This window comes from Gobio gobio, assembly GCF_949357685.1.
Source record: "Gobio gobio genome assembly, chromosome: 24".
NCBI lineage: Eukaryota > Metazoa > Chordata > Actinopteri > Cypriniformes > Gobionidae > Gobio > Gobio gobio.
This window is the reverse complement of record NC_137120.1, coordinates 40,143,584-40,163,533: the sequence shown is the minus strand read 5'-3', so window position 1 is coordinate 40,163,533 and position 19,950 is coordinate 40,143,584. Positions and strand designations below refer to the sequence as shown.

The window sequence follows — 19,950 nt, the reverse complement described above, 5'->3', positions numbered from 1 at the left end:
TAAATCAGTAAATCAGACAATCAGTAAAATCAAGCATATTCAGCATTGACATTTAATCAGTGCGTGAGAGACAGTGATAGTGAACTTGTGGCTTAAAGTCCTCATTCTGCACATACCGAAGAGGGCAATCCTCTTATCACAGTCAGGTGTATGGAAACACTTTCGTTTCTATACATTTGTAGTAAAAGTATACATTTGATTTGTTGGATTTGGTGTCCTAACAAAAATAAAAACTAATATTTAATAGGCTAATAATGATAAATATTCCCCATATGATGAAAAAATACTATAGTATATTAAAATTACTCTAGTAAATACTAGTGTTTTTGAACCGTACAATAGTAAATATACTACAGTAAATTAACAAAGTGTAGTAAGTACTATAATATACTACAATTTACTGTAGTATCTTTACTATAGCATGGTTCCAAAACTATAGTTTTTGCTAGGGTAATTTTACTATAATATACTATAGTATTTCTTAATGTGGGAATTATAATTTAGTGTGGTTATAAAACTGCGTTCTGAATTATAGGCTATAAAGCAATTTGATGCATGAACTACTGACCCTTTCAGCTCTGTATCATATGTAATCACTGTTGTATGTATATCCGGACCCATTCAATCTTAAACTCAGGGGATTTAATATTTATCCCTAGAATCGTGTCGATCAGGTTATGTGTGCCTCAGGGCTCTGTCCTGGGCCCTTTTACAGGCACACCCGGGACACGCCTTTTGATGCTTTCCCGATAATCATTACAGTAAATGAACTGAATTAACCCCACCCCTTGGTCAAACTATATAAAAGAGCCTCGGCTCTCCAAAACCACTCAGCAGCTGTCAGAGGTGTCCAACAAAAGCGCAGAGGCAACAGGATCAGAAACCATGACTCAGGTTAGCCAGTCTTTTTCCCGCAGGAGCATGTCCAGCTCCAGCTCTCGTCCCTTCTCCTCGCACTCTCTCAGCGGCGGATACTCCCAGCGCATCGCCGTCGGTCGTGCGCCAAGTGTCTACGGAGGTGCGGGGGGCTCCAGCGTGCGCGTCTCTTACGCACAGAGCAACAAGGGCGGATTCGACATGGCCAGCGTGCTCGGCGGGGGTGGGGATGGCTTCGGTGCGGGTTTCAACGAGAAGTCAACCATGCAGAACCTCAACGACCGCCTGGCCACTTACCTGGACAAAGTGCGCTCTCTGGAAAAAGCCAACGCGGAGCTGGAGCGCCAGATCCGGGAGTGGTACGAGAAGAGAACCCCGATCTCCAAAGACTACAGCCACTATTATGTCACCATTGAAGAACTGCGCAAAAAAGTGAGTCGTTACATATTATAAAGTTATATAATTTATATTATGTAGAGTGGAATAAGTTATCAGAGTTCTGATCAAAAGGAAGATAACAAACATAATCTAAGATGAACGATCTTTGTAACACTATAAAACTTATATATAGGGTGAATTCAGGGTGATTGGGACACTTTTTGCCATTGAGATGACTTGGGAAAAAGTGTCCTATTCAACCCGAATTCACCCTATATATATAAACCTCCATGTCTGAGAGGTTTGTGCCCATGCATAATGTTTATTTTATCTTCATAAGCTCTCAATCTTCATTTTGTTTGTCTTCAGATCGCTATCGCCAGCATGGACAATGCCAGAATCATCCTTCAGATCGACAACGCCAAACTGGCAGCCGAGGACTTCAGAGTCAAGTTAGTACAACACGCAAACACCTTTACCTTCTAATTCCCTCTCTTCTCGTGAGGTTTGATTTTAATATCATCATATCTCATTCTAGTAATTAAATTTTACTAGAATTTCCCTGCTGAAAAAAAAAACAAAAAACAGACAGCAAACCGATCCAAGATGCTTTTCCCCCTCCAGCAGGATTTTATGAGCTTGTTAATGTCACACCCAACATTTTAACACTTCTGAATACCCAACCTAACCATCGCTATTCTTGGCGGCTTCAGGTACGAGAACGAGTTGTCCATGCGCCAGTCTGTGGAGGCCGACATCGCCGGCCTGAGGAAGGTTCTGGATGAGCTCACCATGACCCGCTCAGATCTCGAGATGCAGATTGAGGGTCTGAAGGAGGAGCTTGTTTACCTGAAGAAGAACCATGCAGAGGTGAGATATACATTTAAATAATTTTGGCCCTCCAGGCAGGGCAAACCTGATGGAGCGAGGCAATAATCCACCAAACCAATAATCTTCTCTAATCAAGTGCAATTTTAAACATTATGCGCTGCAATGCTAGTTCTGTAATTAACCACAACCTGAAGCCTTGGAATTCTTTGTACTATGTTCAAAGCTTAAAGGTGTGGTCATATTTTTAACCATTGTTTGGGAGTTCTGCACACTCGGCCATATGAATTCATCGCACTGACCAACGGGAAGCTGCTTGTTTTTAATGACTTCATACAATCGCTATGCGATTGGCACACAAAATGTTGCTAATTCTATAGTAACGCAAGCAAATTTTCCACGAATTTCATCTGCAAAGACCATAGTCCATTATTAAAGATGGTGTAAGTGCTTTCTGGTAACCGATGTTGATTTCGAATCGCCAAAACAAACACGCCCCTATTTTGATAGCTCCGCCCCACATCTGTGCCAGCCGGCTGAGGGTATGATGTCATCAATAAGTGAAAGCAATGCATGTTACTATGGTAATCCAGGTCGAATGTCCAGTGAAAAAGTCATCCCTTCCATCTAGGGCTGCCACTAACGACTATTTTTATATCGATTAATCTATCAACTAATTTATCGGTTAATCTATCGACTAATTTATTGATTAATCTATCGACTAATTTATCGGTTAATCTATCGACTAATTTATCGATTAATCTATCAACTGATTTATCGGTTAATCTATCGACTAATTTATCGATTAATCTATTGACTAATTTATCGATTAATCTATCGACTAATTTATCGGTTAATCTATCGACTAATTTACCGATTAATCTATAAACTAATTTATTGGTTAATCTATCGACTAATTTATCGATTGATCTATCGACTAATTTATCGATTAATCTATAGACTAATTTATCGATTAATCTATCGACTAATTTATCGATTAATCTATCGACTAATTTATCGATTAATCTATCGACTAATTTAGCTATTAATCTATCAACTAGTTTATCACGATAATTTCCTACAATTTGACTTAAAAACATTTAATTTAACTTGCACCGTTGGCCTTCAGTAGTGTACTATAAAAAAGTATAAATGTAAACAAGCCCTTGACAAAATGTAAAACTAAAAGAGTAAAAATGTAAAAAGGTAAAAATTTGTAAACCAACATAAAAAAAGAGAATATCAGCAAATACTTTTTATATAGAATAGTGTTGTCACGATACCAAAATGATGACTTCGATACGTTAGCAGACTAAAATACTGCAATACCGATACTGAATACCGATACCGCTCTTATTAGAGTGCTGTCATTTTTAAAGTACCGGTACTAATACAATTTCATATCGTACCCAACTTACCCAATTGACTAAAAATATTGACATTGACTAATTAACAGCGTTGACGCAGTCGATTGTATCAAACAATCGCAGCAAGCCTACTTCCATCCCAAAAACGCGATACTCGATAGCACAACAGTCCAACTAACGAACATATTACAATTATGACAAGATTAGAGGGTTCTATTGATCACGTAAAGAGGAACCAAAGGAAACAAACATAATTTAGGAGGATATTATTGTACTTTTCGGACGCACTTTGGGAGCTGACGCTTGAAATAGACAGTGGTTTAACTTTATGCGGTGTGGAAATGAATGGGTCTTTATCATCGCTTACGTGAACGACGATACGATCCCAAACACGAGCATATTAAAGCAAAAAACAGCATATATTAGCTCTGTGAAACAAAACAAAACCAATGTTACTCGCCTATGGAGAAGAAATAAAGCGGCCTCTCTTCCGTCTTATGGTGCGTTCACACGAGTTTCACGCAAGTGATTTACACGTTAAGTCAATGCAAAGACGCGAGTTGAAAAATCTGAACTTTGGCGGAAATTCGCGCCGTGTTAGCCAATCAGGAACTTGCTCTAGTAGTGACAATAATGAGGACAAAATCATATGTGGATACCCAGAGCTGTACGATACATCTTCATACTTTATAGAAACAGGAATAAAAAGGATCTTGCTTGGAAGAAAGTGAGTGAGGAGGTCGGACAGTCTAGTAAGTTGTAAAAAAGCGCTCTTTACACAATTTGAGCTCTACATAGGGTGATTTGGACACTTTTTGCCATTGAGAAGCTAGCTAAAGCCGGCAAATTGAGCTTATTCGCCGTATTTTAAAACAATCCATGTCAGCCATTTCACAAGACGAGCCGCTGGCAGAAGCCCCTCCCATGACACGAATTCGCATCTGTTGTGAAGTGAATGTCACGTAAGAATGAAGCGAGTAAACTCAAAATGTTCAAGCGTCCAACTACACGCGAATAGCGCAATTTATTTGCTTCATTCGCGTCTGATGTGAACGCACCATTAGCGCTCCTCGAGTTCTCTCACACATCTTCCACATTTGTTTTTTCTCTCTTTCTGTCGTCGCTCGGCTAATGTCCGTCCTGTGTCGTGTCTTCTGAATAATGCGCTCTTCTCCCCGTCATTAGTAGACACGCCCCTTACTGCTGATTGGCTACAAGTTTGTTTTGGTTCTCGGCCCGAGACACTTTTCCAAAGCATTTTTGAAACCCCATCTTTAATGTAGAGCTGGATGAATACCAGAAGTCACTTTCAAACCAATTTTTGACTTCGCAAAACTCCCAAATCGAGATTGGAATCGCCAGCAAAATTAGACACACCTTAAAAAGTTCTTCTCCAAAACGGCATACACTAACGGCTAACACCATTGATCTGTAGGAGATTGCAGCTCTTCGCGCTCAAATGTCCTCCAGCAGCGTAAACGTGGAGGTCGACGCCGCACCTCAGCAAGACCTGGCCCGCATCATGGAGGAGATCCGCAGTCAATACGAAGGCATCACAGAGAAGAACCGCAGAGAAATGGAGGCCTGGTACAAGGGCAAAGTAAGTGCTCGTTCTTATTAATCCAGTCTGCGATGGCCAACACAATCAGCTAGATGTTGACCTCAAACCTCGTTCCCCGCAGTTCGACGAACTGAACAAGACGGTCTCCACCAAACAAGAAGAATTCTCAATGTCCCGCAATGAAGTCAACGAGCTCCGGAGAACACTGCAGAGCCTGGAGATCGAACTACAGTCGCAACTTAGCATGGTAAAACTCTCTTTATCTATTTCCAGTACCACTAGGGGGAGCTTTATTTGATCTAATATACATAGCCACACCCCTAAATTGTTATTCAATGCTCAAATGTCTACTAGCTTTAATACCGTTTAACATTTCCCACAAGCTGCCTCTAGAGGGCGCACTTTTATATGCATAGCCCCGCCCATTTACCGTTCTTCTATGCTTTATGATACGACAGAAATCGGCTCTGGAGGGCACACTGGGAGAGACCGAGTCACGCTACAGCATGCAGCTCAACAAGTTGCAGGTCGTCATTAACAGTCTGGAGGAGGAGCTTTCCCGGATGCGAATTGACATCGAAAGACAGGGCAGCGAATACAAACTGCTTCTGGACATCAAGACCAGACTAGAGATGGAGATCGCCGAGTACAGGAGACTTCTGGACGGAGAGGACGTTCAGTAAGACAAATAATATATCAATAAAACAAATTAACATCATATTAAAAGGTTACGAGAGTTGAAATGCAATAAAAACGTTTTTTTTTTGCTTGTTCCAGGAAACAGACCATCAAAGTTGTAGAGTTTGTAGCTCCTCCTCCCCCCAAACGTAAGTGTTTTTTTTTTTTAAATTGAGAAACAAATTTAAACGTATTTAACAAAATACGTTAATAATTGAAATATTTCTTCTCCAGCCGAACCTGTGGTGACCAAGCGCGTCCGCACCGTAATCGAAGAGGTGGTTGATGGGAAGGTTGTTTCTCGCACAGAAGAGTTGTCATGAAGCATGCCGAGGTCATGAAGAAGTAAAAATAGCCTCGAGATCCACAAAGTCGGCATGAATTGAATTCTCAGCCACATTAAATTAAATTGAATTCAGTAAATTATCCCTGTTCAACACCTCATGTGAAATCCTAAGAAAAATAAAATAAAAAGACAAGCTGCGAAATGAAATGTTGTTCATTCTTGGAGTGAAAGGTTGATATTTAAATCACAAACAACACTGAAAAAAAGAGTTTGAGCTGTTTTATATTTGATTTGATTTCAAAATGTACGTCAGTAAGAAACAAAACAACACACTCACACGACAATTTCCTCTCCTTTTCAGAGGTTTCAAAAACAAAAAACAACCACGTTATCTTTTCAGAACACTTTTAATATATAACATTGTATTTACAAATATTTCACATATGACACTATGTAGTTAAGAGCCCCCCCACAGGTGTCCGTATTTGACAAAATGTTCAACATAAATAATTCAACGGCATATTTTCCCCCACACAATAACAGTATAAATTCTACAGTAGCACAGCCGACTATCACAGTCAGTTGCAAAGTGCTGTCCTTTTTTCGTTCGTTTTTTTCTTCTCTCTCCGTTAAATACAAAAATACCACCACTTTCCGACGCAACGTCGGTAGTAAATTTCTAGCTGCTGCGCTATAACGACGTACACTGAAGCTAAATCAGCTCACATTCAAAACGGTGGGCGGGATTGGTCCTTGACGCCAAATAGTTTGCGCAATGGCACCGCAAAACATCGTACGGGGGGGAGGGGTGATTTCCGTAAAAACGTTCGCAAACAATTAAAGGTATAGTTCACCCAAAAATGAAAAATGTCGTTCCAAACCTGTAAGACCTTCGTTCATCTTCGGAACACAAATTAAGATTTTTTTGGATGAAATCTAAAAGCTTTCTGACTCCCCATAACAACAACACAACGATCACTTTCACGGCCCAGAAGGGTTACTTCAGCGATTAGCATTAAGCTTTGTATCAGTAGAAACCTGGTAGTATATTCGAATGATTGTGCTTCCCCCCCTCATGTCGCCCTGAGACGAGAGATTATGTATTTTATGTCTGAAAAAAACCCCTCAGATAATGCTAAATAACGATATTTGCGTTTTTTGGACCGAGGCTAGAGACTACAGCCAGTAGTAGAGCTAGTTCTGCATGTTTTCAACCCGCCCATAGGGGAGGGATCTCACTCACAGAATGTAAATGAGAACGGCCGCTCGGGCATTCATAACTGAGCGATGCGGAGCAAAGCGAGTGTTCTCAATGAATTCCTATGAAAGTTAAGCTTCCATAGGCATGAACTGAAAACGCGCCATTTTAGTTTCGGTTTAGAATTAGCACCAATTCTGGGGCGGGTTGCTTGAATTGTGGGTTAAATCGCCTATTATTCTTAAAGAAAAACACTACGACAAAACGGTACAATGACAAACTCACTTAAAGGTGCACTATGTAAGTTTTCCATCCGCTATGACACTTGTTCACACTGTAGTGAGAGTAAAGCGCTTCTGCAGAATAAAACCGCAAACCGGGGGGGAACGCGAATATGATGTCATCGACAGGCCACGCCCTCACACGTCCCGGTTCCTCGGGTAAAATAGCATCTCACCATTTACAAAGAGTTGGAAACATTTGGGAAATTGTAAGTACTCGAACTGAACAAAATATATAACACTGGCCTAGAGGTGTTTGGATATTTTACAGAAAAAAATGTTACATAGTGCACCTTTAAATACTCGCTTCTACATTTCGATTTGAAACCAAAAGTGGGCAATTGATGTAACCGGTAGGCGTGGCTTGGGAGTGGCCTCGTAGGGCAGCGAAGCAAGTGCATTCTGGGAGTTGTGGAGTCTTTCATCCATATGAGGCAAAAATACATTTTCTGGCTTTTCTCAATCTAGAAGGCACCAACTTCTAAAATAATTATACTACATAAATGACACAATTTAAATAAACATTCATCTTTCCAGCAGTGAACCCTTTAAAATAGCCCATGTGACTCCAGTGGTTTAACCTTAATGTTATGAAGCAACGACTTCTCTGACATTTCCCACTAGCTGCCTCTAGAGGGAGCAATTTGCGCAAATTAAAATGCCGGCGTTCTGGTGTAGAACCCGGAAGCTCTGCACTGTGTGAACACTGACACGGAAGAGAAGAAATTGAAATAAAGTCATTATTTTTGTTTTTTTTGTACACAAAAAGTATTCTCGATGCTTCATAACGTTAAGGTTGAACCATTGTAGTCACATGGACTATTTTAACAATGTTTTTACTACCTTTCTGGGCCTTGAAAGTGTTGCGGTCTATGAGGCGGGTCAGAAACCTCTCGGAATTTGTGTTCCGAAGATGAACGAAGGTCTTAAGGGTTTGAAATTGAGGGCGAGTTATGACAGGAATTTCATTTTTGGGTGAACTATCCCTTTAATGTTATGAAGCAACGACTTCTCTGACGCTGACACATAAGCACTGCGATGGTGGTGCTGACGCAGGAGCCGACCAATAGTGAGCCGGCGTTCTGATTAATAATATTTTTTAAAAAACATTTCCCACTAGCTGCCTCTAGAGGGAGCAATTGGCGCAATTTAATATGCCGGCGTTCTGGCGTAGAACCCGGAAGCTCTGCACTGTGTGAACACTGACACGGAAGAGAAGAAATTGTTGAATAAAGTCGTAATTTTTGCTTTTTCGTGCACAAAAAGTATTCTCGATGCTTCATAACATTAAGGTTGAACCACTGTAGTCACATGGACTATTTTAACAATGTTTTTACCACCTTTCTGGGCCTTGAAAGTGTTCCATCAAAAACATCTTAATTTGTGTTCCGAAGATGAACAAAGGTCTTAAGGGTTTGGACATGAGGGTGAGTTATGACAGGAATTTCCTTTTTGGGTGAACTATCCCTTTAAGATGGTGTCACATTAAAAACGTATCCTTTCCCTTCAGAATGAGAACTTCATGTTTTGCCAACTTAAAATCTCATTAAATTCGTTGATGGAAATGTTGCACTTGTGGTGAATAAAACGCTAAAGTGGCCAATGACTTCTGGAAATGCCATCATCAGCAAGTACTAAATGAACTATGACCACCTCGCGAGTATATTGCAGGTAATAGCTAACAGGTGACTAGTTAGAGAAGAAGAGATATGGATAAGCATAACCTGTATCTTCAGAGAGGGAACACAAGTATCATTTCAATCTGAAGGTAATTCGTTCTCTTACAGTAGAAGATTTGAAACTTTGATTGTAAACGTGGAAGAAAATCAAGACTCGCTGACCAGAGAGAATGCTAGACTAAATCGTACGTTAAACGTTTCATTTGCGTCCGAGCTAATGTGAAATTCACAGCTTTAATTTCTAAAAATAAAATGCTTCAAAGATCCGGCAAACGTGGATCTGAGAGCGGAACAGCTGCCTGATGCATATTTAACGAGTTTCACGCACTATACGTAGCCTTGCGATAAATAGCGATTAGCCAAAGCGACGCACCAATCGGATTTAGAGGCAAACAGCTGTGAATTTTGGCAGCAAGAAACGTCTTCACCATGGCTCATTTTCAACGCAGCTGGTCAACTTCACTCAATTTAGAGAATGATCCCATGGAAACCGTATCGAAAGTACTTTACGCAAGTCTAACCTCGAAATCTTCAAATGAAATGTGTATCGATAAAAGCTGGACTGCTTTTGTTTGACGATTCAAAAATGTATGATTTATGTTTTAAATGTTAAAACAAAACAGTCACAGTCAAGAAAAGGGAAGAGAATGGGGCGAGCACCTGTTGCTTTTTAAGTCAACTGTTAAAAACAAAACCAAAACAAAATAAATAAACAGGTAAATGTAAAATGTTAGTTAATAATTCGGACATTTGTGGCTCATTTCAGCTTTTGGCACGAAAGCAAAAGCTCATTTCATTCTCCGACCTCAATAATTAACGTTATTATCAGTAACCTGATACGGCGTTGTCGTTTTTTGTCTTTTTCGTAAAAACGAAAAATCCCCTAAAGTCATTGTTTGTCGCTGTAAAGTGCAATAGTGCTTTTTCGTCTGTATTCTAGCTTGCAGGCAGTCATGTCCACTGCCTTCCAGCAGGGGGCGACAGCGAGCTGAGCGCAGATCTCGCAGGCAGTAGTTGTAAATCACAGAAGAAGCTCAGAAACGCTGAAGGGTGGTGTTCATTCTTCCTTTTCGACCGGAGGCTCAGTCTCGAACGGTTTTACAATCTCCTCTTCGTAAACTTTCAGAATCGCTTCGCAGACGAAACGGTACTGGCTCTGCAGACAAACAACAAGGAAATCAAGTGACTACATAATAAATAACAAAAAACCACCATGCAATCTGGCTTTACGTCATTTTTGAGAGTCTGTCAATCCACCTGGTGAGGGCTAGTCGCTGGATTAACCCTTAAACGCATACCTCGGGTCTTCAGTGACCCGGGACGTCATTCTCTACCTTCCTCCTCATTACATTTGTAAAGTTAGACATCAACCTTCTTAATATTCCTCAATTAATTCATTATAAACAATAGAACAAGAAAAAAATTAAAGAATACCTGTTTTCCCATCTCATTTAAGACGTTATTTACCTCATTTAAGACGTTATTTAACATATTTAAGACGTTATTTACCTCATTTAAGACGTTATTTAACATATTTAAGACGTTATTTACCTCATTTAAGACGTTATTTACCTCATTTAAGATGTTATTTACCTCATTTAAGACGTTATTTACCTCATTTAAGACGTTATTTACCTCATTTAAGACGTTATTTAACTAACTTAAAGGGTTAGTTCACCCAAAAATGAAAATTCTGTCATTAATTACTGACCCTCATGTCGTTCGACACCCGTCAGACCTCCGTTCATCTTCAGACACAAATGAAGATATTTTAGTGTAAATCTGATGCTCTGAAAGGCCTCCATTGGCTCAATGCACTTCACACTCTCAAGACCCTTAAAAGGCACTAAAGACGTCGTTACAAAGTCCATCTCACTACAGTGGCTCTACAATAACTTTATGAATCGGCGAGAATAGTTTTTGTGCGCAAAAAACCCCTAAATAACGACTTATATAGTGATGACGATTTCAAAACACGGCATCATGAAGCTTCGAAGCGTTATGAATCAATGAGCCGAATCATGATTCGAATCGCGTGTCAAACCGCCAAACTGCTGAAATTTGGCGATTCAAACCGCTGAATCGACTCACTGATTTATAACGCTTCGAAGCTTCATGAGGCCGTGTTTTGAAATCGTCATCACTATATAAGTCGTTATTTAGGGTTTTTTTGCGCACAAAAACTATTTTCGCAGATTCATAAAGTTATTGTAGAGCCGCTGTAGTGAGATGGACTTTGTAACGACGTCTTTAGTGTCTTTTAAGGGTCTTGAGAGTGAACCGTGCATTGTGCCAATGGAGGCCTTTCAGAGCATCAGATTTACACTAAAATATCTTCATTTGTGTCTGAAGATGAACGGAGGTCTGACGGGTGTCGAACGACATGAGGGTCAGTAATTAATGACAGAATTTTCATTTTGGGTGAACTAACCCTTTAAGACGTTATTTAACTCATTTAAGAAGTTATTTAACACATTTAAGACGTTATTTAACACATTTAAGACGTTATTTACCTCATTTAAGACGTTATTTAACACATTTAAGACGTTATTTACCTCATTTAAGACGTTATTTACCTCATTTAAGATGTTATTTACCTCATTTAAGATGTTATTTACCTAATTTAAGACGTTATTTAACTAATTTAAGACGTTATTTACCTCATTTAAGAAGTTATTTACCTAATTTAAGACGTTATTTACCTAATTTAAGACGTTATTTACCTAATTTAAGACGTTATTTACCTCATTTAAGAAGTTATTTACCTCATTTAAGACGTTATTTAACTCATTTAAGACGTTATTTAACTCATTTAAGACGTTATTTACCTAATTTAAGACGTTATTTACCTCATTTAAGACGTTATTTACCTCATTTAAGAAGTTATTTACCTCATTTAAGACGTTATTTACCTCATTTAAGATGTTATTTACCTCATTTAAGATGTTATTTACCTAATTTAAGACGTTATTTAACTAATTTAAGACGTTATTTACCTCATTTAAGAAGTTATTTACCTCATTTAAGACGTTATTTACCTAATTTAAGACGTTATTTACCTAATTTAAGACGTTATTTACCTCATTTAAGAAGTTATTTACCTCATTTAAGACGTTATTTAACTCATTTAAGACGTTATTTAACTCATTTAAGACGTTATTTACCTAATTTAAGACGTTATTTACCTCATTTAAGACGTTATTTACCTCATTTAAGAAGTTATTTACCTCATTTAAGACGTTTAACTCATTTAAGACGTTATTTACCTAATTTAAGACGTTATTTACCTCATTTAAGAAGTTATTTACCTCATTTAAGACGTTTAACTCATTTAAGACGTTATTTACCTAATTTAAGACGTTATTTACCTAATTTAAGACGTTATTTAACTAATTTAAGACGTTATTTAACTAATTTAAGAAGTTATTTACCTCATTTAAGACGTTATTTACCTCATTTAAGACGTTATTAAACTAATTTAAGACGTTATTTAACTAATTTAAGAAGTTATTTACCTCATTTAAGACGTTATTTACCTCATTTAAGACGTTATTAAACTAATTTAAGACGTTATTTAACTAATTTAAGAAGTTATTTACCTCATTTAAGACGTTATTTACCTCATTTAAGACGTTATTAAACTAATTTAAGACGTTATTTAACTAATTTAAGAAGTTATTTACCTCATTTAAGACGTTATTTACCTCATTTAAGACGTTATTTACCTCATTTAAGACGTTATTAAACTAATTTAAGACGTTATTTAACTCTTAAGAAGTTATTTACCTCATTTAAGACGTTATTTAACTAATTTAAGACGTTATTTAACTAATTTAAGAAGTTATTTACCTCATTTAAGACGTTATTTACCTCATTTAAGACGTTATTAAACTAATTTAAGACGTTATTTAACTCATTTACGAAGTTATTTACCTCATTTAAGATGTTATTTACCTCATTTAAGACGTTATTTACCTCATTTAAGATGTTATTTACCTCATTTAAGACGTTATTTACCTCATTTAAGACGTTATGAAACTAATTTAAGACGTTATTTAACTCATTTAAGATGTTATTTACCTAATTTAAGATTTTATTTACCTCATTTAAGACTAAGACGTTATTTACCTCATTTAAGACGTTATTTAACTCATTTAAGACGTTATTTACCTCATTTAAGACGTTATTTACCTCAAGTATTTATTTAAAATGATTTAACTAAAATCGTTCCTGAACACGGCAAAAAGCGTGAACTTCCGCCATTAGTTGTAGGAGCTGTGAAAAGGTTCCTCTGGTGGAAAGCCCCTGTTCTTCTGAAACATGGACTGGACTACTCACAGGAGTCTGGATCATCATGGCACGCTGGTCTCTCATGGTTCTGACGATGTCTAAGGGATACACCGACTGACCATTCTCTATCAAACACATCGCTGTCTCCATAGTGATAAGCACCCCGGTACGACCAATCCCGGCGCTGGAAGAGAAAGGGGCGGAGTCAATAAACAAATCATTTACTTTTAAGACATTCTGTCAGGATATTTTCCAGGCCTAACCTGCAATGAACCAGCACAGGATCTGGAGCGTCGGCTCTTTTGCTGCGCACTTGACTGACGAAGTTCAGGAAGTCCGACGAATCATCCGGCACGCCGTGATCGGGCCACGCCAAATACTGCATCTGACAAATCTGCCTTTCCTCTTTACTCTGTGCAAACATCCAAACAGACGTTAGCATGTGTGCTTATTCACACTAATAAATAAGCAACGTTTAAACAGATGCGTCACCTCCAGGTGTGAAAGAGTCAGATCTCGGAGCATGTACGCCGAGTTCCCTTCCTCCGACACGCATGTCACCTGGAAACCTCCATAGGCGCCACTTGCGGAAACATTGGGCCAGTATTGATGACATTTCACCTACAAGGGAAAATGTGCCATATAAGATACATCAGAACACTCTTCTGCACACATTTTGATGATTAAACATCTTGATTTATCTGGCAGGATTGGATCATGAGACTTTGGAATACCTTAGGCCATAATTTCATTGGTTAATATTTTGGCCCCGCCCTCAAGGCCTTGATTATGTCAGCAGAAGAGAAAAGTTGTTTATAAGGGGCCGTTTACACGACACGGTTTTCAACTAAAAACATTTAAGACGTTATTTAACTCATTTAAGACGTTATTTACCTAATTTAAGAAGTTATTTAACTCATTTAAGACGTTATTTACCTCATTAGGTAAATAACTTAAATGAGGTAATTAACGTCTTAAATGAGGTAAATAACGTCTTAAATGAGGTAAATAACGTCTTGAATTAGGTAAATAACGTCTTAAATTAGGTAAATAACATCTTAAATTAGGTAAATAACATCTTAAATGAGGTAAATAACGTCTTAAATTAGGTAAATAACATCTTAAATTAGGTAAATAACATCTTAAATGAGGTAAATAACGTCTTAAATTAGTTAAATAACGTCTTAAATGAGGTAAATAACGTCTTAAATGAGGTAAATAACGTCTTAAATGAGGTAAATAACGTCTTAAATGAGGTAAATAACGTCTTAAATGAGGTAAATAACATCTTAAATTAGGTAAATAACATCTTAAATTAGGTAAATAACGTCTTAAATGTGGTAAATAACGTCTTGAATTAGGTAAATAACGTCTTAAATTAGGTAAATAACATCTTAAATTAGGTAAATAACATCTTAAATGAGGTAAATAACGTCTTAAATTAGGTAAATAACATCTTAAATTAGGTAAATAACATCTTAAATGAGTTAAATAACGTCTTAAATGAGTTAAATAACGTCTTAAATTAGGTAAATAACGTCTTAAATTAGGTAAATAACATCTTAAATTAGGTAAATAACATCTTAAATGAGTTAAATAACGTCTTAAATTAGGTAAACAACATCTTACAGTTATTTAACTCCTTTAAGACATTATTTACCTTGGACGTTATTTAACTAATTTACCTAATTTAAGGTATTGTTTAGTTTTGACAACGTTGACTTCTGTACGTGAAAAATGCAAAGGAAAACGTTTCCTTTTTAGTACATCGTTGTCATGTAAACGTGCCCCAAGTCAGAGAAAAACTAAAAATTTTATTAGGACCACCAATATATTTGCAATTTGTCGGATTTATGAAATTTGTAATTACATTTACTAAATTAAAATCACCATTTGTTGACGTTGACTACTATAAATATCAATATATAAATACATTTTACAACATGATTAGTTAAATAGCAGTCAAATATTAGTCAATTGAATGAAAATATACTAATTTTTACCACCTTTATGTGTGAGAATATACATTTTTATTCAATTACATTTAAAAAAATATATTCCTACCCTGCCACGTTCAACTTGTGTTGTGAGCATGACCACAAGGGCGGCGCTCTGTTCCCACACCATCTGCCAGAAGTCCGAGCAGGTACCAGGAAGTGGCCCTTGGCAGGCGATGTACCGCTTTACTTCACCTTTACTTGGGACTTCCATCTGAAAACACACATAAATATATCCAGATTATCACTCTCTAAGAACAAGACATTACCAAAAATATGCAAATAATCAGAGAAGAGGCTCACGTTGATGAAATTTGCATTGATATAATCATCCGTCCCCTTTAACACAACTCGAGTGATGTCATCTGTGGCACAAAATAAACTGTTATGAATGTCCAGCTAATCATGAAAACATGTCTGAGTCCAACACAAACACAAGCTGTGTACTCACATGGAGAAATGTCCCGATAGCGGTTTTTGGAGACGTTTTGTGGCAATCTGGCGCATGACATGGACATCCCAGGACGTTTCCTGTACAGTTGCTATGAGAGGAAAATACATATTTGCTATCAAACAAATATTTTAGGCTAAAAAAAGAAAAGAAAAGACAATTACCGCCTATATTAAGACTTGGTCTTGTTTATTGTATGTTATTGTGCCAGCATGTATCATTCATAACCGTATTATTGTTAATAAACGAGCTAAATTAAGCTTTTCGTTAGTACAAGTTCATAACATAACAACAGTAAGTTAACAGGAAATAATCGAGACAGACGGAAAAGAACAGCAGGAAATTGTGACTAGAATGTGATTCAGCTGAGTGCAGTTCAACATATATATATATATTATATACAAACTCACCTAAAGGATTATTAGGAACACACACTAATACTGTGTTTGACCCTTTCGCCTTCAGAACTGCCTTAATTCTACATGGCATTGATTCAACAAGAAATTCTTTAGAAATATTGGCCCATATTGCTAGGATAGCATCTTGCAGTTGATGGAGATTTGTGGGATGCACATCCAGGGCACGAAGCTCCCGTTCCACCACATCCCAAAGATGCTCTATTGGGTTGAGATCTGGTGACTGTGGCGGCCATTTTAGTTCAGTGAACTCATTGTCATGTTCAAGAAACCAATTTGAAATGATTGGAGCTTTGTGACGGTGCATTATCCTGCTGGAAGTAGCCATCAGAGGATGGGGACATGGTGCTCATAAAGGGATGGACATGGGCAGAAACAATGCTCAGGTAGGCCGTGGCATTTAAACCATGCCCAATTGGGACTAAGGGGCCTAAAGTGTGCCAAGAAAACATCCCCCACACCATTACACCACCACCACCAGCCTGCACAGTGGAAACAAGGCATGATGGATCCATGTTCTCATTCTGTTTACGCCAAATTCTGACTCTACCATCTGAATGTCTCAACAGAAATCCAGACTCATCAGACGTTCAGTCTTCAACTGTCCAATTTTGGTGAGCTTGTGCAAATTGTCGCCTCTTTTTCCTATTTGTAGTGGAGATGAGTGGTACCCGGTGGGGTCTTCTGCTGTTGAAAAGATTCGTTCTTTCGAGTTCGGGTTTGAGTCTTTCGTTCTTCCTGTCAGTGCCATAGAGTCTCTGCTGTCAGTAGCGGAAACAGAAAAGATTTGTTCTTACGAGTCTTTCGGGTTTGACGTTTGAGTCATTCGTTCTTTTGCCATGTGACTTGTCACTGTATTGAACACTAGTTCACAACCTTTTTACTAACAAGCACGTAGTTATTTTTTTATTTTATTTTTTATATATAATTCTCAGTTAATATCAGACATAAACAAATATGGGAAATATATTGACTATTCAAGTCTAACATCACAAATTCAAGTCAATTAGACTATTACTCGTTTTGAATCAACTGTATTTTATTTTTCTCTATTGAGTTATATATATACATTTTTGTCCTTGTGTTATTACTGAATAAAAATCAGTTTAAAATGTTACCTAAACCTTTGTAACTTAGCTTATAGGCCTATAGCACCGATACAAAAACATATTACACACACACACACACACACACACATACATATATATATATATACATTAGGGGTGTAACGATTCATCTACTACATCGATGTATCGATTTATTTTCCTACGATCTAACTACATCGATCTGTGCTCGGCAAGTTGGCCTTCCGGACGACATATATCGATCTAACATCGTTTTAAAAGGTAATCAATCGATTGTCTCGATCATAGGAAATAACGCATTGGATTTAAGCACGTCAGACTTTAAATGGATGTTTTTTCTTAGCACTTTTAATGATAAAGGCGTTAAACGTTACTCGATTCAGTCTGCCTATCTGTGACATCATCGCAACGCACGCACCAGCAGCAGCAGCGCTAAGAAAACAAAACATAGCATGGCGTATGGCAGAGGAGAAGCCAACCAGTGAGAAATTATCAAGCCACCAGGAGAAAGAGCTACCTGTACTTTCAACCCTTGCTAAATGTTACCTGTGCATTCCTGACACCAGTGTGCCTGCAGAGCGAGTTTTTAGTACAGCTGGCGACATAGTGAACGCACAGAGAAGTGTTCTGAGGTCAGATCATGGTGATATTTTTGAAAAAGAAATATGTAGAGTCATTGAAGAGTAGTTGGTTACATTTTATCTTTTGTTAAATATTGTTTGTTTATTAAACTGAGAGTAGTAGCAGGTTCAGCCAGTTTATTCAACCTGAAGAAATGTTGGTTGCACTTTATTTTTGATATTAATATTGTATTTGTATTATTTTTATGTTGAAAAACAACAGCAAAAGTAACAGGTACACCTACTAATAATTAAACCTGAAGAGAAGTTAGTTGCACTTTATTTTTGATATTAATATTGTAATATTTTTATGTTGGATAACCAAAGCAGAAGTAGCAGGTTAACCTACTGTTGAAATGTTGGTTGCACTTACTGTGCTTTTATTGAATATGTATTGAATATTGAAAATGAGAGCAGAAAAGGTTAACTTCCTGTTAATTCAACCTAAACTGTTGGTTGCACTTTATTCAAATAAAATTTGAATGCATTTGCCATTAATTGTTGTTTACTTGTTTGTTTTACTTACAAGAAACAACAGGAATCTAGGAAACTTCACCTGCACTGACCAGTATCCAGATATTTATTTCAGTCACACAATTTTTGGCTAAAAAGTTACTGAATCGATTTCAAGTCACTGAATCGTTTCGGATCGTATCGTTCTAAATGAACCAACATCGTCCTTGAATCGTATCGACAACCTCAAACCGTGATACGAATCGAATCGTTGTTAAAACGAATCGTTACACCCCTAATATACATATATATATATATTTGTGTGTATATATATGTATGTATATATATATATATATGTGTGTGTGTGTGTATATATATGTATGTGTGTTTGTGCTATATGATTCAAAACGAGTAATAGTCTAATTGACTTGAATTTGTGATGTTAGACTTGAATAGTCAATATATTTCCCATATTTGTTTATGTCTGATATTAACTGAGAATTATATATATATAAAAAATAAAATAAAAAAATAACTACGTGCTTGTTAGTTAAAAGGTTGTGAACTAGTGATCAATACAGAGACAAGTCACGTGGCAAAATAACGAATGACTCAAACGTCAAACCCGAGACTCGAAAGAACGAATCTTTTCTGTTTCCGCTACTGACAGCAGAGACTCTATGGCACTGACAGGAAGAACGAAAGACTCAAACCCGAACTCGAGACTCGAGACTCGAAAGATGAACTAATCATTCTGTTCCCGGACCGACAGACGAGTCGACAACTAACGTCTCGAGGAGTTCGAAGACACGAGAGGCGGAGAACAAACGTGATAAATATGAAGTTGCAAAAGAAAGAATGTCTCGGATCAGGAGGTGAGGTGAACTATCAGAGTTAGACTGCAATAGCCTGACCCAACAACTAATCAATTAATTAAACGTATCAGTTTCTTATCATTTGGCTTTGGTTGCAGTACCCAATAGTTTATTTTTATTTAGTTTTACGAATGTAATCAACATTTTCATAAGTACTAGATGGGTTGGGCTATTTAACATGTCATTTTAATAATATTTTTCTGAAATGAACGAAATGACTCGAAAAAAGATTCGTTCATTTTGCTGAACGAGACTCAAAGATCCGAGTCAGTAAAATGATCCGAACTTCCCACTACTAGTGCCAAGAAAACATCCCCCACACCATTACACCACCACCACCAGCCTGCACAGTGGTAACAAGGCATGATGGATCCATGTTCTCATTCTGTTTACGCCAAATTCTGACTCTATCATCTGAATGTCTCAACAGAAATCCAGACTCATCAGACCTTCAGTCTTCAACTGTCCAATTTTGGTGAGCTTGTGCAAATTGTCGCCTCTTTTCCTATTTGTAGTGGAGATGAGTGGTACCCGGTGGGGTCTTCTGCTGTTGTAGCCCATCCGCCTCAAGGTTGTGTGTGTTGTGGCTTCACAAATGCTTTGCTGCATACCTCGGTTGTAACGAGTGTTT

General features: G+C 37.5%; 2 protein-coding genes across 2 annotated transcripts in view; one reads left to right on the top strand and one right to left on the bottom strand.

Annotated features, from left to right (window-relative positions):
* Window positions 1-737: 737 nt before the first annotated feature.
* Window positions 738-6,231, top strand: krt97 (keratin 97). Its single transcript, XM_079807575.1, has 8 exons — window positions 738-1,308; window positions 1,624-1,706; window positions 1,968-2,124; window positions 4,885-5,049; window positions 5,132-5,257; window positions 5,469-5,689; window positions 5,788-5,837; window positions 5,923-6,231. Exons 1-8 carry the CDS (start codon window positions 886-888, stop codon window positions 6,009-6,011), a joined length of 1,314 nt encoding a protein of 437 aa, XP_079663701.1. The 5' UTR covers window positions 738-885; the 3' UTR covers window positions 6,012-6,231.
* Window positions 6,232-6,371: 140 nt separating this feature from the next.
* Window positions 6,372-19,950, bottom strand: part of ptpn4b (protein tyrosine phosphatase non-receptor type 4b) — an 81,079-nt gene continuing 67,500 nt past the window's right edge. The window contains exons 21-27 of the mRNA XM_079807574.1: window positions 15,871-15,961; window positions 15,723-15,784; window positions 15,487-15,633; window positions 13,915-14,043; window positions 13,686-13,834; window positions 13,471-13,606; window positions 6,372-10,288 (exon numbers count right to left, since the gene is read on the bottom strand). Coding sequence (XP_079663700.1) covers window positions 10,190-10,288; window positions 13,471-13,606; window positions 13,686-13,834; window positions 13,915-14,043; window positions 15,487-15,633; window positions 15,723-15,784; window positions 15,871-15,961 — 813 coding nt within the window. The 3' untranslated portion in view covers window positions 6,372-10,189. The remainder of the gene's footprint in view (window positions 10,289-13,470; window positions 13,607-13,685; window positions 13,835-13,914; window positions 14,044-15,486; window positions 15,634-15,722; window positions 15,785-15,870; window positions 15,962-19,950) is intronic.

Coding starts and splice junctions, on each gene's coding strand:
- krt97 (XM_079807575.1), top strand. CDS start 886: ATGACTCAGGTTAGCCAGTCTTTTTCCCGCAGGAGCATGTCCAGCTCC. Junction 1,309..1,623: donor TTGAAGAACTGCGCAAAAAA/GTGAGTCGTTAC, acceptor GTTTGTCTTCAG/ATCGCTATCGCCAGCATGGA. Junction 1,707..1,967: donor GCCGAGGACTTCAGAGTCAA/GTTAGTACAACA, acceptor TGGCGGCTTCAG/GTACGAGAACGAGTTGTCCA.